We start from the raw sequence: 16,149 nt of genomic DNA, 5'->3' as shown, positions 1-16,149 counted from the left end.
TATAATAATTTTTTTCATATTTCGAAGTTCTATATACTTAAATTTTAAATCTATATTTTAAATAGTTTTTAAGCTACAGTCTTTTACAGTGTAGCTGACCAGTTCGCGTTTTTCTTAAATATATGTTTTCCATATTTTCTTGAGAGATCAGTCAGCGATCAGAAATCGAATTTTGGCAGACCCTTGTGCAAACAATATCTTGTAGTAAATTATATTTTTTAGGTTTCATACGCTGAGAAGGCCTGAATCACTGCAGCACTGAATGACCTGTTTTTTTAGCGCTGTTGGAGATCGCGTGTAACTCGAAAAATATATAAGTTTTTGCACTTGACTGAGTTTTCTTAAAATATGTATGTATAAATACACTTTAAAAATAATTGATATAGTATTTTTTTTACTTTCAAAAAATGAAATCCGAATATGTGCAGCAAATTAAAATTAGTTTAACCATAATAGAAGAAATTTCTACGAAGCAGTCATTCAATGTATTGAGCTGTTGTAGATACCCTATTTAAAAACCAAGTAACTTAAACATTTTTTTGCATTGGAATATTTCGTGTTTTTATAGTGAATAGTAAGCAAGCGTGATGGCTTCATGGACAAAAACTTTGTTTTAAACTAAGTACTATATATAGTTATGATTACACACTCCTCGTTGAAAAAAAAACTGAATACACCAAAAACTCACAACAATTTATTAAGTGCGAAGTGCCCACTTGCAATTGTGCCAACTAAGAGCAATTCATACAATAATATACACATTTCAAAAGTAACTTTTGCATTTGCATTTAACGCTTGCAACGTAAGTAAATTCTTAAATGCATATGCTAGTGGGAATGGTCGCACATATTGATGGCAATATACTTTTATTGATATCACTTGAGTAACACTTCAATCTCCGCTTTGAAATCTGTTGTGTTAATATTGGCAGTGTATTGGTGCCAAATTGCAAATGTGCAATTTTCCATGTGATTGTCCAGTTATGCTTTTTAACTTGCGATTGCTTCATTGTGTTGTTGTTGCAAGTGCATATTCTTGCTTATTTGCATAAAATTATATGTGAATATGTGTAACGATTTAATGGCGGCTTTAAATACATGTGTAGCATAAGTATAAGAAACGCTGGCACGCTGGCTTTTGATGTCAGTTGCTGTTACACAATTTTATCTATTGATGAGATTTCTGGTTAATTTTTGATGCCTAGCGAATTTAATTCATTTGACTGCCAGAGAATACTATTGCATACACCATTTTCTAGTAAAAAGGTAATTTAAAAAATATTTTTAAAATAAATTTGGCCAATTGAAATAAAAACGCGTTTTATGTATTTTTCTCTGTGTTTAAATTTTTTTTAAACAGTTTTTATTTTTAATACTTAAATTTTAAAACTTGAGCCTTGAGCTTGTAATTTATTAGCTTTTAGAACTTTTATTTTAATTTATATAAAATTTTTTATGGTACTTGAATGCTTCAATTATTATTGTTAATTATCATTTAAATGAAAAAATTTTGGTGTTTTATTTAAAAATAATACATTTTGTGTATCTCGATTGAGTAAATTTATATTTACGTGCGCACCGAGTGTAAAATTTAAAAATTAAAATAAAAATTAACATTGAAAATTAAATTTAATATTTTTATAGGTTATACCTTTAAAAATAACGTGTCATAATACCATAAATCGATATCTCAAATAGTTTTTAGTTACAGCCTTCTAAACGATCACCTTCAATCAACTTAATCAGTTTTTCTTCGAAAGTGCATTTTCAAAATTTGTTACAATGATTACTCGAAGGCAAATAATCACCGTCAAGTAATTATTGAAGGTTCTGTATATAGTTCTTCAAACAATGACCTACCTAATTTAGGAACTGATTACTACAACTATAAAATTGAATTTGGCAGGCTAAAAACGAACGAAATTTTGGGTAAAATTCAGCTTTTTTTTTTTGGAAATTTGCATTGTAAATTTTTGAATTTTTTTTCCATCGCAGGTTTTTTCACTGACAATATTTTTTAGTGATACTTTGTGTTTTAGGCTTCACCTATGGAGAATGTCGGTATCACTGCAGTAGTGACATACAATACATTTTTATTTAGAGGCTTCGAGGATCGCGTGTAACTCGAAAAATATTTAATATATTTCTTCAAAATTTTTAATTCTCCAAAATCTCTGCACACTTGGTATGCCTCTTGCATACGGTTAAGATTTCTGTAGAACTTTTTCTTTTAAAAATTGATGTTTTTTGGTTTAATCGAATTATTTAAAAATTGAGTGGAATGCGAAGATATTAATACAAAACCAAAAACAGTTAAGATGTCATTTTATATATGTATCTTTTATTTTATTTTATAACTTTGTTAAATATTGTACATATATTTTCGTATTCCAATACTTCTTTCGATATTTCAGTTACATGGCAAGTTGAAATTTTTTTAGAACAAATTTGTATAGAAATTAAATTAATATAAGTTTATTGATTTTTATTTTTTCTCTCTTTATTTCAAATAATTTTTTTTTTTGTTATAATATTATTTTAGTTTTATAAAGATTTTTCACAATATTATTTTGCTAAATTATTTGTAATTTTCGATTTTTTGATTAATGTTATATATTTATTATAAATTAAAATTAATTAATTTGTATGGTTTATAATATGTGTATTTTTGTATATAAAATAATTCTAAACCACTTGAAAATTTTTTTTATATAATTATTTATAAAATATATTTTTTTTTTAACCGTGCCACATACTTTTTTCATTAAACAACAATTTGCAAATTTTTTTTTAACTTTTTCTCAACAAACACACAATTTTTCAATTACATTTAATTTTATTTATTATTTATACTTTCACTTCAAACCGTTAAACGCTTTTTCGGATTTACCGCCAATGAACAACAGAACGCGCCAAACGCGCAACACCGACTGAACCTAAACGAATTAAAGGGCGCGCTTTTTACATGCTGCAACACGGTCATCAGCACACAAACTTGCACACACCCTCACATACGCAACAATAACAACTACAAAACATCTAAATGGAAAACACAAATGCATAGAAAAACAGAAAAACCAACGACAAATGCAGAACAATGCAGACAAATAGACAGACAGCTAGTGCGCATGTATGTGTGTGTGTGTGTGTGTGTATGGACAACCACAAGCCATGTGCAGCAGGCAGGAAGCCGCAATAAGCTAGGAGGAAATAAGCAACACGAACAACAACAACACACAATATGAATGCAAAAAAGTGGCGCAAAAGCGATTTAAACGCAAACGAAGCGAAGAAGCGTATAAATTGTGCGTGACCGTGTATGTGTGGGTGAGCGTCTGCCTAGGAAAGGCAAAACCGCAGGCATTTTGTGTAGGGTGCCTTTTAGAGCTTTAGTTTTTTCAATCACTGCATATGTGTATGTGTGTTTGTGTCTCAGCTGGAATTCATTCATAAAATTACTGCTGCTGGCATGCAATTGCTGATATCAACAAAAGCAGGCGCTGAATATCGGCGCCGGCGCAGCTGAATAGGAAGTTGAAAAAGTGTAAATAAACAAGAGGAATGAGTAGAGAGCAAAAATAGCCAACAAACACGTGAAGGTGTGACACTTGTTGCTGAAAGTACTGAAAAATTGTTGCATAGCAAATATGTGTGGGGTAGTAAGCTGTTTGTATATGTATAAGTGTGTTTGTGAATGTTAAAAATGCCAAAACGCAGCGGAAAACCACAGTTATGTCGCTTCTGGCGTAGTTTGAGCGTCAACTTGTTAATGCAATTTTTAACCTTTCAACGACAATCATTTGTCAACTGCTTTACAACAGTATTGTGCGATAATGTTGAGCATTTTATTGTGTCACCCCTTAAATATTTTATTATTTTGTATTTTTATTTCATTTCATGCTCAATAAAATTGTCAACAGTTGACAGGACAATAAATGTCGCGATTAGCTGACAAATTCATTTCGCAGGAAAAGTAGGGAAACATTTGACAATTTTTCATATGTATTTATGTGAGACTGTATAAATTGGTAAACAACAACAAATGAACGATATACAGAAGTCAATAGCAGTGAGCGAAAGGGGTTTGATATGCATGTCCTGTCACAGAACAATGGACTGAGCCGGCATTTCGGTTGCATTTCTTATAGCAATAAAACGTACAAAAAATCTTTATCTTGCTATTGGTCGGTAAGTTTGTATGGCAGCTTTATGCAATAGTGGGCCAATCTAAATAACATTTTTGGAGATTGCAGAATTATTTCTTACAATAATCCATAACAAATCTTGTCAAATAAGAAATTTTCCATACAAGGACATAACAACAGTTCGTTCAGAGATTGCAGCGTTGGCTTGGTAAATAATCCATGCCAAATTTCGTAAAGATATTTTGTTAAATAAAAAAGTTTTCCATAAAAGGACTTGAGTTTCATCGTTCAGTTTGTATGCATACTTTAGTTAGTGGTCCGATATCGGTGATCCCAACAAATAAGCAGCTTTAAAATTTCAGATCGATAGCTCAAAAACTCAAGGACTATCCTTCTTAGTTTAGGTGAGTCGATATTCCGGTAAGTAAAACGTGAAAGACAAACTATAATTCACACTAGTTTGAGCACCACTGGAATTAACAGAAAACCAATATAAATTTCTTGGCTTTATATGCGCTAAATTATTATTTATTTCGAATGGCTTATATTTTAATCACATTATATTATGTTCCCCAACCACGGTTGGTTGTGTGAACTCTATACATGGCTAGATTTCACCTGTTGGTTACACATTTAAAGTTTTATGCTCACCTTTCCTTGAATGACCAATTATTGTGTTAACAAATGTCTGCCCGTAAAGAATTCAGCTGTCAATTATGACAGTTTCCGTGTTCAGTGACAGCTGTTTATGACAATTACACCACGAAAGAAATTTTTATACCGTTGACAAAAAGATTTTCATTATAAATAGCTGCCCCAAACTGTTGGCGAACTAATCTTATACTCACTTTTAACGAATTGTCATTTGACTATAGCATACTGTACAATTAGAAATGAATTTGAAACTCTTCAATTTTATTATATACTATTTTCTAAAACTCAATATGAAGACGTTGGTATCTTTCAACTGTTGGGATATGCAAAGTAAGTGAAAATTTTGTTTTGAAGTGTTCTAAAATTTAGTATTTCAAAAGTGGCTTAAGCTTTTGGAAAAAAATATTGAAACATGTTTGTAAAATCTCGACAAAAATATTGAATATTCCAAATACGGTTAGAGGATTTTATGAGTGAAATAATTTTAATTAATCACTATCCTAATCCTAAACCATAATCTGTCTTCTGTATATAAATATTTACTTTTTTATTTCCATTAATTAGTTAATCTACTTTAGATTAGACAAATTGCTGGATTTATTATTTAATTATTAATATTATATCTAATTTAATTTATTTATTTTTCTGTTATTTTAAGCACAACTAGTTTTCTACAAATTAGCCGCTGAGAATTCGTTTTATATCGACTATATTAATCTGAATAATTCGAAGGCTATTCAAGGCATTGAGTATCGTTTAATTGGCAAAAAACCAACTATGGGCATTTTTATGGATTTAAATTGTGAAAGCGCTGAGGAACTGCTGCATATTGTAAGTATGATTTTGACACAAATAATTTTTGGTCAATGCCTCAGATAACCAGTCATAAAAAAATAAACGCATTGAGAGGGGTTACCGCTTCCCATCTGCGATTTTTAAGCCTCTTAAACAAATACACCATTCTCTGCGCTCTTAAAAATTTTACGGACGTAATTTATTTATTGTTACCTACTTTCAGGCTGAACATTAAATTTGCTTACGTATCTAATTTTCTTACTTTTAATATAACAATACAAATAATTTTTCCTGTCTACACCTCTAAATATTTAAATTAACCTATTCCTTCAGGCTAGCCACGAGCGACTGTTCAGTGATCATTTCTTCTGGTTGATCTACGACGACTTCGCTAATGCTACATACTTTCGTAAGCTCTTCAAACGACAAAATCTTGCTGTTGATGCTGAAATTACCTATGCATTTTCGAATAGCCTAGAGGATGACTGGAATAGCACAGCCTTTTCCAGCTACACACTCTATGATGTTTACAACAACGGCTATTATTATGGTGGCAAATTGAATGTGACATTGGATCGTGAGGTATATTGCAATGAGGAAGAGTGTTTCGTCAATAAATATCTCTCGAAATTACATTTGCGTAACAAATATGGTAACAGAAATACATTGCATGATGCAACACTGCGTTTGACTGTGGTGGTAAGTACGATGAGTATAAAGTTAAGCGAAATATTAAGCAGTATCTACCTGCAGGTAACAAAAGTGCCTATAACTAGTCCCCCAGAAGAAATATTCGCATTTTTGCGTTCGGTTAATGGGACCAACTACGATGCTATAGCACGTTTTGGTTTTCAGGCGCTATCGATTTTGGTAGAAGTTTTAGGTTGCAAGTAAGTCACTAATAGACTTAACTTAAAAGCTTGGAAACAAGTTTTTCTATCTCACTTTATCTCACGCTTACAATTTTGTTAGTTATTATTATTTATCCTGCTCTCTGTATACATTTGTCTCTGTATATATGTCCCTCACTTTCACTATTTCGTTCTCTCTCTGTTATTATGTTGCTCGCTAATTTTCTCTAACCCACTCTATACTCGTATATACTCATACATCTCGCCCCCCCCTATATATATCTTCTCTTCTATATTAAATTCTATCTCTTATTCTTAGTCTCACTTTCCCTCTCCCTCTCTCTCTCTTATTTCCTTCACAGAGCTAATCACACTTTTGTCAATCGCTGGACGATCAATGAAACACATGGTGGCCTTATTGGCGCCTTGGCCGTACAAAGCGCTGATCTTGTGTCCACACCCTTTATACCAACCCCACCACGTATGGAATTTTTCACTATAATTGCCGAGACCTCATCGTTTCGTTCGATCTGCCTATTTCGTACACCACGTAATTCCGGCATACAGGGTGACGTTTTCTTGAAACCTTTCAACACCACCGTCTGGCTGCTCTTTGCTTTGCTGCTACTTCTAACGTCTATCGTTCTATGGAGCATCTTCAGATTGGAGCGTTATCGCATGTATAAGCGTTATATCGATTATATGCCATCGCTGCTGGCTACTTTTTTAATTTCCTTTGGCTCAGCCTGCAGTCAGGGTAGTGATATGGTACCGGGTTCCATGGGTGGGCGTATGGTATTCTATACATTGTATTTATTAACGTTTCTAATGTACAACTATTATACATCTATTGTGGTTTCATCGCTGCTTGGCTCCCCAGTCAAATCTGATATCAAGACAATGGGTCAGCTAGCGGACAGTTCTTTGGAAGTCGGTCTGGAGCCCTTGCCATTCACGTTGACCTATTTGAATGTGAGTATCTGACAGTTCTAAAGGTTAGTATAAAAAATACTGAAATCTTATTTGAATAGAATTCTCTTCTACCGGAAGTACGTCGCTTCAAACACAAAATAGACTCTGTACCCAATCCGAAAGCTATCTGGATGCCTTTGGAGAAAGGTATATTGCGCGTGCGTGATCAACCGGGTTTCGTTTTTGGTTTCGAAGCCTCCACTGGCTTTCTGCTGGTCAAACGCTACTATAAACCATATGAGATTTGTGACTTGAATGAAATACTCTTTCGTCCCGAGAAAAGTCTATACAGCGCAGTGCATAAAAACTCCAGCTTCAAAGAGATTACCAAGCAGAGGTGAAAAATAATATTAATATACTTTAATTCTAATTAAATGCTTTTTAAATTTTTTTATAATTTGTAGAGTTATACGCATTTTGGAGACAGGCGTCAATTTGAAGTTACACCGTTACTGGGTGCAGTCCACTTTGGAGTGTTTTGATAGCAACTTCATTGTTGAAGTTGGCATGGAGTACATGGCGCCTCTATTTATGCTCCTGGCATGTACATATATTTTGGTGCTTATCATATTATTGTTTGAAATTATGCATAAGAAATATTGGGCCGATCGAAAAATGAGATTGGAGAATATTTTGTTTGGCGAGAATTGGCACAATGAGTAGAAGCTGGTTGAAGTTCCTAAATATTTGTTTAAATTAGAAAATGCTTTACTTAAATACTGTATAACTACTTGTGTAATTAATACTTAAAGCAAAATGATTAAGCATATAAAATTCACACTCCCTAGTTTGTTTTTTGTGAAATTTCGAAATACAAGTTCACAGTCGCATATAGGTTTTTGTATGTAGTTGTTCAAAATGGAAGTATTCGGGGGTTGTATTCAGGAAAGCAGACAGTGATTTAATTTTTTGGGTCTCTTGATCTTATAGTTACTGCTGTGTCCATAATTTTTAAAATCCTTTTAATCCATATATGCTTTGTTTCTTAAACTAAACAAATAGATATGTTATAACTTTCTACGCAGACTACCCTGTATATGCATATGTATCTTTTTTTTCAAATTAACATGTCAAATTATTCCATCAATTCATATAAAAAGCTCTTTTCAACACATTTTACCTATGAAATATGAATAAGTTAAGTGGAGTGATAGCAAAATTACATGAAATTACGTATACGCCATGGCCAACGCTGGCATAAATGCCATAATTTCTCTCAGTAGTTTGTCTCCAGTTGTAACCGAAATTTAAACAGAATACAATTTTTGCTAACGAACATTCTTCTTATAATTTTGCATTTATTCAGCTTGTATTACAGAAAATATTATTTTCTGCTCTTACATGACTTTTCTTCACTTTCAAAGTAACGGAAAACAAGATATATATAAATTTTATAACATTTCAAAAATTAACAAATAATTTTATTACTAGTTTCAGATGTAGTTAAAAGCGATAATAATATGAATGTGCTTCAACCGAATTATTTGACTTTTACTAATAATTTAAGTAAATTAAAAAACATACATATATATTAATAAAAAATAAATTATATTAGTTATATTTCAATATGTTGTTGTTTTTCTATTTATTTTTAAGCATAAATGGTTTAAGGTAAGTTCTTTAAATTCGTTTTAAAATTGCTTAAATATTTCACATCTGAAACCTTGATTTTTTTATCTTTGAAAGTTGTATATAATAGTAAACAAAATAACAATACGAGGTGTGTTCAGTGTGCGCGGGTTTGAAGAGTCTAATTGTCAAAATTTTTATTATGTTGATATATATTTTCCTGAAGTACGATAAAATTTTCACCTGTATTCATTGCTTATGTTTGTCTGTAATAGCAGCCGCTAAGGTTAGACTGCCGCTTTTCATTTGTTAAGCTCACACTTCGAGGGCTTAATATTAAATGGGGACTATTATAATAACTCATGGACAATCGCCTTCTACTTGTGATGTAAGTGCCTTGGCGCATTTGAGGTCAAGGCGAATAGTTATTTTTTGTTGAGTTTGTTTGAAAATTGCAAGCGAGCTCGAGTTCTGTAACCTTTAAACTGGTTTGTTAATAAAAGCTTTTTTATATACTTTATTAGAGTATTATATTATATAATCATCTTATAATCTGGAGTTAAGGAAATATTTTTAGAAATTTATTTTGACAAAGAAATATCCTCGTGATTGGAATTTAACCATTGATTAAGTTAAAAATCCGTTTTTACAACGCAAAAATTGGACAAAATTCATTATAATTTTATCAATAAAAAAGCCAGCTAAAAATGGAACTTAAAGTTGAGGTGCCGGCTGCCACGCCATACATTGACCTACTGGTACTTATTAACGCCAGATAGAGGTACAATTTAATTTGAGCTGAGGTATTCATTAAACAGAACGTCAACGATTTTTGCGAACTTTAATAGCAATTTTATATTTATATTTGATCCTTCATCTAATCATTTGAACTGCGAAGCTCCTATTGCTGGACGGAAGTATAGGAGGAGTTCCAGCGTATCTCTCAGGCCTTCTTCCCTGCACTTCCTACATGTGTCATCGTTAGTAATGCCCTTACGAGTGGCATGTGATGCCAGTAGGTTTTGACCTGTCATTAGACTAAGCATGTGTGTTTCCCTCGGCTCTCTTGCACATGATCGTGGCGATGGTGTATGTCCTTAAGGCATTTCATCTCGCTCTGCTCGGTTTGTCAGCTCTTTCGGAAATTTCTTTGCATATCGTTTTTAGTGACTTTCGTATTTCCTGTACTGGTTCGGTAGCCCGATGGACAGCCTTTTATGCAGTCTCATCAGATATTTCAGGTAAAACTGGAGGGTTATACTGAAATATTAAAGTTGTATATAGTTCTATCTACTGATTTTGGAGAGAAAAAGGTATTTTTGAAATATGAATACTATGAAAATGATTTAGATGACACCAATATTTGTCAACAAAAGTTCACAAAAACAAGCAAGCTTGAGCATATTACGTTTTTATTGCTACAAGTATGTAAGATAAATATGCGTACCTACCATTACGGTTATGAACAGCACTTAAATAATTATGCGTGCGTTATAGTCCATCAATCAAAGTTACAGAAATGAATGTAATATCAATATTGACATATTCATTACCAATCAGTGTTGAACAACTTTAACCCTCTAACTGCTTTTGTGCTTATAAGTAACAAAATTGATTGTAGCCGAATGGATTTGCTGGGGAGTATGTTTTATTGCTGAAAGGAATCTTTAACTAATTTATATCTACAAGTGGTCACCTTTATTTATTTCGTAAGTTATTAAAGTTAATAAATTAATAAGTGTTCTAAATTACCAAGCAATAGTGATTCTTTTAGCATTCTAGTGTAATTTAATAAACATCGATCCTATAAATATATCATGTATATATAATAAATATCTTTTATCTTCCATTAACTCTTCTACCGTTAGTATTTGCAAATATTATGATATATGCGTAAATTTCTGTTTCATTTGAGCAATATCGCAAAATCTATACGTTGTTTAATGTACTTAAATTGCCTAATGTCTGTAAAACAGCTTTTTTTTAAAAATAACATCAGCTCCCTTAAAGGGTTAATTCGACAATTTAATAACAAATAATTTTTAAGCCTATAGAGCGCATTTGATAGCATTAATTGAGTGATCATCTATTGTATTTGCCTAAACAATTTGATTAGTGCTGTCCACACTGCGATTTAGTAGAAATGTGACCTTTCTTGTCAATAAAAAACAAATAGCAGCATTATAATTAAATTAAAATAATTTTCGTCATTAACTGGAATGCAGTTTTTTGGTCTTATATAAATACACCCTTTGTCTGTTAGAAATTCAAATAGTAAGAACATTGTTCTAAAATCCATAAATTTCATCGTCAAAATGAAGCAACTGCTCTTAAATTTTATTCTACACCATTTTCTAAATACAAATACCAATTCGCTTGTTGTGCTGAACTGTTGGAGTTTGCAAAGTGAGTAAAAATGTATATTATTGCATATCAATTAAATTTCGGTTTCGCAAAGTTCATATTGTTTACCAATTCACTTGCCACTGATAACCTCTTTCATTGCGAATTTTTTTATCTTCTTTATAGCTCAATGTGACTTCTCAAAAATGCTGAACGAGCACTCGTTTTATTCAAGTTTTGTAAACATCGAATCCATTGATAGTTCAAGCGACTTTGAATACCGTTACTTACTACATAATCGGCCTGGCTTGGGTGCATATCTTGATATGAATTGCAATAGTGCGGAGCAAGTATTGAGTATCGTGAGTATGGAATAAAGAAGCGTTATAGTCTATAGAAATAGGTTATAAATAGGTCTTGTAGTCTATATGAATGAGTTGTAGTCTTTATAGGAATGTCTCCGAAAGTATTATATATTTAGATTTAACTGATTCAGGATACAAAATTGTCACATATTAAAAAAAAAAAATAATAATTAGAAATAACTGTGCAAAATATCCGATTTTCCAAGTGATCCTTAGTTGTTTCTATCTACACCGACCGCAGAAAGCACGTAATTTATGTTATGTTCCCAAGTTGTACGTTTCTGTATGTTTTGGAGTTTAACTCCATTAGCTGATGGTTGGTTTTTTTCAGTTCTTTTTCAACAATATATAAGATATTAGCAAATTATATCAATAATGCGCTTCATTCTACAGCTTAATCGTAGCCGTCTCTACAATGAACACTACAAATGGCTGCTGTACGATCGTACAGCCGATCTAAGCAATTTCAAACGTCTTTTCGACGATGCTAATATTGATGTGGATGCAGAGCTTACTTACGCTATCTTGGAGCCAACACTACTCGGCGTGGTTACCGACGTGAACAGGACCTCATTTGTAAAATACGATGTCTACAATAACGGCCACTATTTGGGTGGTAAACTGAATATGACCATTGATTGTGAAGTTGAATGCAATATGAAAACATGTTATATTAAACGTTATCTCTCTGAACTACATACGCGCTCCAAGTATGGTAATCGAGTTAAGTTGCATGATATAACAATGCGTGTGTCTGTGGTGGTATGTGAATGGAGGGAGTACTGCGAAAGGGTCTTATAATATTTCTAATATCATTACAGGTCACTAAATTACCGTTGAGTTCACCCGTAACGGTGCTTACTGATTTTCTCAAGTCTGAGAATAATTCGGATGTTGATCCGATAACGCGTTTTGGATTTAGAATTTTGTTGATTTATAAAGATTTATTTGGTTGCAAGTAAGTACTACATAATCTTGGAAGCAAAAGTTATAGATCCGTATATTTTCAATTAATTTATTACATTCTCTCTTGAATTATTTCTCTTTCAACGCACTTTTATATTGTATTTATCCCTCAAATATCTCTCTTGTAACTCTCTCATTAACATTAGAATGCGTTATACTTTCCGCTCTCACTGGGGCATCAATGAAACTTACGGTGGTGGTATAGGTGACTTGGTTTCGGGTAAGGCCGACTTTTTATCAACACCTTTTCTCAGCACGCCTGTGCGTCTTAAACACGTTTTACCACTTGTCGAAACTGGTGGCTTTAGTTCGATCTGCCTCTTTCGTACACCGCGTAGTTCCAGCATAAAAGGTGAAGCATTTCTGCAACCTTTCGATGGTTCAGTTTGGCTCGTATTCATTATACTGTTGATAGTGGTAGCAGTTCTTTTATGGCGCATCTTCGCTTTGGAGTTACGTAACTTTCGTACTCATTTACCGTATAAACCCTCTTTGCTGGCGACCACACTATTGGCTTTCGGCTCGGCTTGTTATCAGGGTAGTAGTATTGTACCGTTTTCGGCGGGTGGTCGTATGGCCTATTTTTCACTTTACTTTGCCACTTTCATAATATATAACTACTACACGTCGATTTTGCTTTCAACACTGCTTGGAACACCGCCGAAATCAGATATTAAAACATTGGGTCAGTTGGCTGATAGTGCTTTGCCGGTTGGTTTGGAGCCCTTGCCCTACACCTATGTATATTTGAATGTAAGTGGAACATGTCGCAGGTTATTTATAAAAATGTTATTAACTTGCTTTCATTCTTTCTCTAGGGCTCCCAGTTGCCCGATGTGCGTCGCTTTGTGTATCGCAAAATTGAGTCGAGTGAAAATCCGCAAAAAGTCTGGATTTCGGTAGAAGAGGGCGTTTTACGCGTGCGTGATGAACCAGGCTTTGTTTTCGTGCTTGAGACTTCGTATGCTTACCCATTTTTGGAACGAAATTTCCTACCTCATCAGATTTGTGATTTGAATCAGGTTAATTTTCGCCCGGATAAAAGCCTCTTTACGCAGCTGCACAAGAACTCTTCATACAAAGAACTAACGCGTGTGCGGTACATTTTTTTGTATCATATGACATTTTCAGTATTATTTTAAATATTTAAATTCTTTTTCTAAGCGGCATGCGTATGTTGGAGACGGGCGTTTTCCATAAGCATCGACATTATTGGGTTAGGAATAAATTGAACTGCGTACCGACTAATTATCTATTCGCAGTGGGTATGGAATATGCGGCACCACTCTTTCTAATGTTGGTTTTCTCTTACATCATATGCCTGCTACTGTTGGGAGCGGAGTTACTCATTAAACGCTTGAGTAAGAGTGTTAAATGAGATAAATTTTTAAATTTTCAAAAAAAGCAACGAGTATTGTGGAATTTCTTTAGATTTGAGAAATGAGCAAAACCTGTGAAAGTATTTATATAAAAAAAAATCAAAATTGAATAAAAGTAGAAGTTTTAGAACACAATATGTATCTCGATTGTATGCGGAAACAACTCTGCAGTTTGATCAGATACATTTATTTGAGAACTCCAAGCACTACTACTACGAGTATATTTTATTCGGTGCAGTCGAAGTAAACGTGTTTTGGTGTTTTTATCAAATTTTTTTTCACTAAAAGTATTTATTCATATAACTATTAAATACAAGTAATAATGAATTTGACAGCATTAAAGTAACCACTAATTTAAATCAAGAACATTATTCTCACGAATAACGGTGAAGCTTTTAATGCAGAATGTATGTAAAAATATTCCGCAAAACCACTGAACCAGTTTAGTTTTATGCTGCAAGTATGTTGTTGAAATTACCATTATTTTTGGGCTTTAATCCTCTTTTATTTAATACTGTAATTTACTTCAAAAAGAGGATGTTAACAATTATCTGAAAAATATTAAGAATTTTAGTGTTGAGTGTAGAGTAAATTTAGAATAAAATAATAGAGTTGGCAATATGAGTTATAAATGTATGACCTGATATCTGAAATTCATCTGAAAGTCACGCCTACTGAAACTTCAAACATTGAAAGACTTAGTGCGGAAACTAACACATACACAACGTGCAACTTATAAAGCTTTTGCATAAGGAAGGGATGAACAATCACAAGTATATAGGAGTTGCGGTTAAACTTTAACAGAAATTTCTGGTAGCGCAGTTGGGTAATTAACCGGTGACTTAACTGATAGGTGACTTACAGGGTAGCTTTTGTGATAAAGTTTTTGTCAAATAAATTCAGCTCACAAACAATTTCTTAAATATTTTTAAAAAAATTTTAATTTACAAACACCAATTTGTAAGTCGGATATATTTATCTCTCCTACAGGGGTTTTATGTACTTTCACTTTCCCAGCTGTTTGATGCTGTAATGTAGTTTTTGAATTGTAAATACACTTGTATGTACTTACTGAGCAGCGGTAAGCAATACATTTGAACTTGAATTTGCATTGCCAAGCATCTGCAGTTTTGCAAGCAGGTAAAGGGATTAAAAAGGTGTTGAAAATGTTATCCGTACAAACGCAAGCGACAAAAATTGAATGGATATGAAAGATAAAAGCAAAAAATGTAGATTTGTTATGCCAAGTACTTTTTAGAGAGGGGAACATTGTGTAAAAATCGCTGCAGATATGCGACAAGCTGCCTTAGACGAATTGGGGTTATGTGGGAGGTGAGTATGGACAAAATTTAGTATCTGACAATTGTGTACACAATTACATTTTTAGTAAATTTATTTGTATATTCGCTAAATATCACATGTAGTTGACCAAACTTTACGTAGGAGCTATTGAAACTCATAGTGAGCGGAACTTTTACCTTATCAGTATGGTATTCGGCTACAAAGTTTTCAATTGACTATATATCTTGCATTGTCCAAAGCTTAGAAATAGCTTTACTCACGAAAAGCACCTCTCTTAATCGTTTCCCTTTAAAATCGGTTTCAAGTAGGTCGTACGATTGCCCTAATCTTTTGCTGTTGTAAGCAATTGCAAATATTTTCGAACATGAATCCCGGAAAATCATATCAGCACAAAAAAACGCTATGCAATGAAATTTCCGAAAGGGCTGGCAGACAGATCAGAGCGAGATAGAATGCCTTAAGGACATACAGGATCACCACGATCATGGGCAAGAGCGTCGAAGGAAAACACACATACTTTTTATTCACACAGTCTAGAAAGAACTGCAGGACGGTTGTTGATCTAATGACAGGTCACAACCTACTGGTACCACATGCGAGTCGTATGGGTATAAGTAACGACGATACATGCAGAAAATAAAGTAGGCATGTGAGAGACGCTGGTGCCTTTCCTATGCCATCTATCTCCAGCTCTATATAGAACTCGTCTCAGATATCTAGGAGCTTCGTAGTTCAAGGGACTAGATGAAGTATCTAAATTAAGTATCAAGTCGCTATTAAAGCTTGCACAAAGCGTTGACGTCCTATAT

The 16,149-nt window shown here is 33.2% G+C and overlaps 2 protein-coding genes across 2 annotated transcripts; both read left to right on the top strand.

The window, feature by feature from the left end:
- The first annotated feature begins 5,088 nt into the window (after window positions 1–5,088).
- On the top strand, window positions 5,089–8,080 carry LOC106616338 (ionotropic receptor 75a). Its single transcript, XM_014232953.3, has 7 exons — window positions 5,089–5,128; window positions 5,457–5,629; window positions 5,927–6,292; window positions 6,347–6,483; window positions 6,807–7,416; window positions 7,476–7,753; window positions 7,821–8,080. The coding sequence occupies exons 1-7, from the start codon at window positions 5,089–5,091 to the stop codon at window positions 8,077–8,079; spliced, it is 1,863 nt and encodes a 620-aa protein (XP_014088428.3). The 3' UTR covers window position 8,080.
- Window positions 8,081–11,291: 3,211 nt separating this feature from the next.
- Window positions 11,292–14,078, top strand: LOC106616337 (ionotropic receptor 75a). The gene is made up of 7 exons (XM_014232952.3): window positions 11,292–11,391; window positions 11,515–11,690; window positions 12,087–12,455; window positions 12,515–12,651; window positions 12,806–13,412; window positions 13,478–13,758; window positions 13,824–14,078. The coding sequence occupies exons 1-7, from the start codon at window positions 11,301–11,303 to the stop codon at window positions 14,035–14,037; spliced, it is 1,875 nt and encodes a 624-aa protein (XP_014088427.2). The 5' UTR covers window positions 11,292–11,300; the 3' UTR covers window positions 14,038–14,078.
- The last annotated feature ends 2,071 nt before the right edge of the window (window positions 14,079–16,149 follow it).

The sequence above is a fragment of the Bactrocera oleae genome, chromosome 6 (assembly GCF_042242935.1).
Source record: "Bactrocera oleae isolate idBacOlea1 chromosome 6, idBacOlea1, whole genome shotgun sequence".
Classification (NCBI taxonomy): domain Eukaryota; kingdom Metazoa; phylum Arthropoda; class Insecta; order Diptera; family Tephritidae; genus Bactrocera; species Bactrocera oleae.
This window is presented reverse-complemented; position numbering and strand designations above follow the sequence as displayed.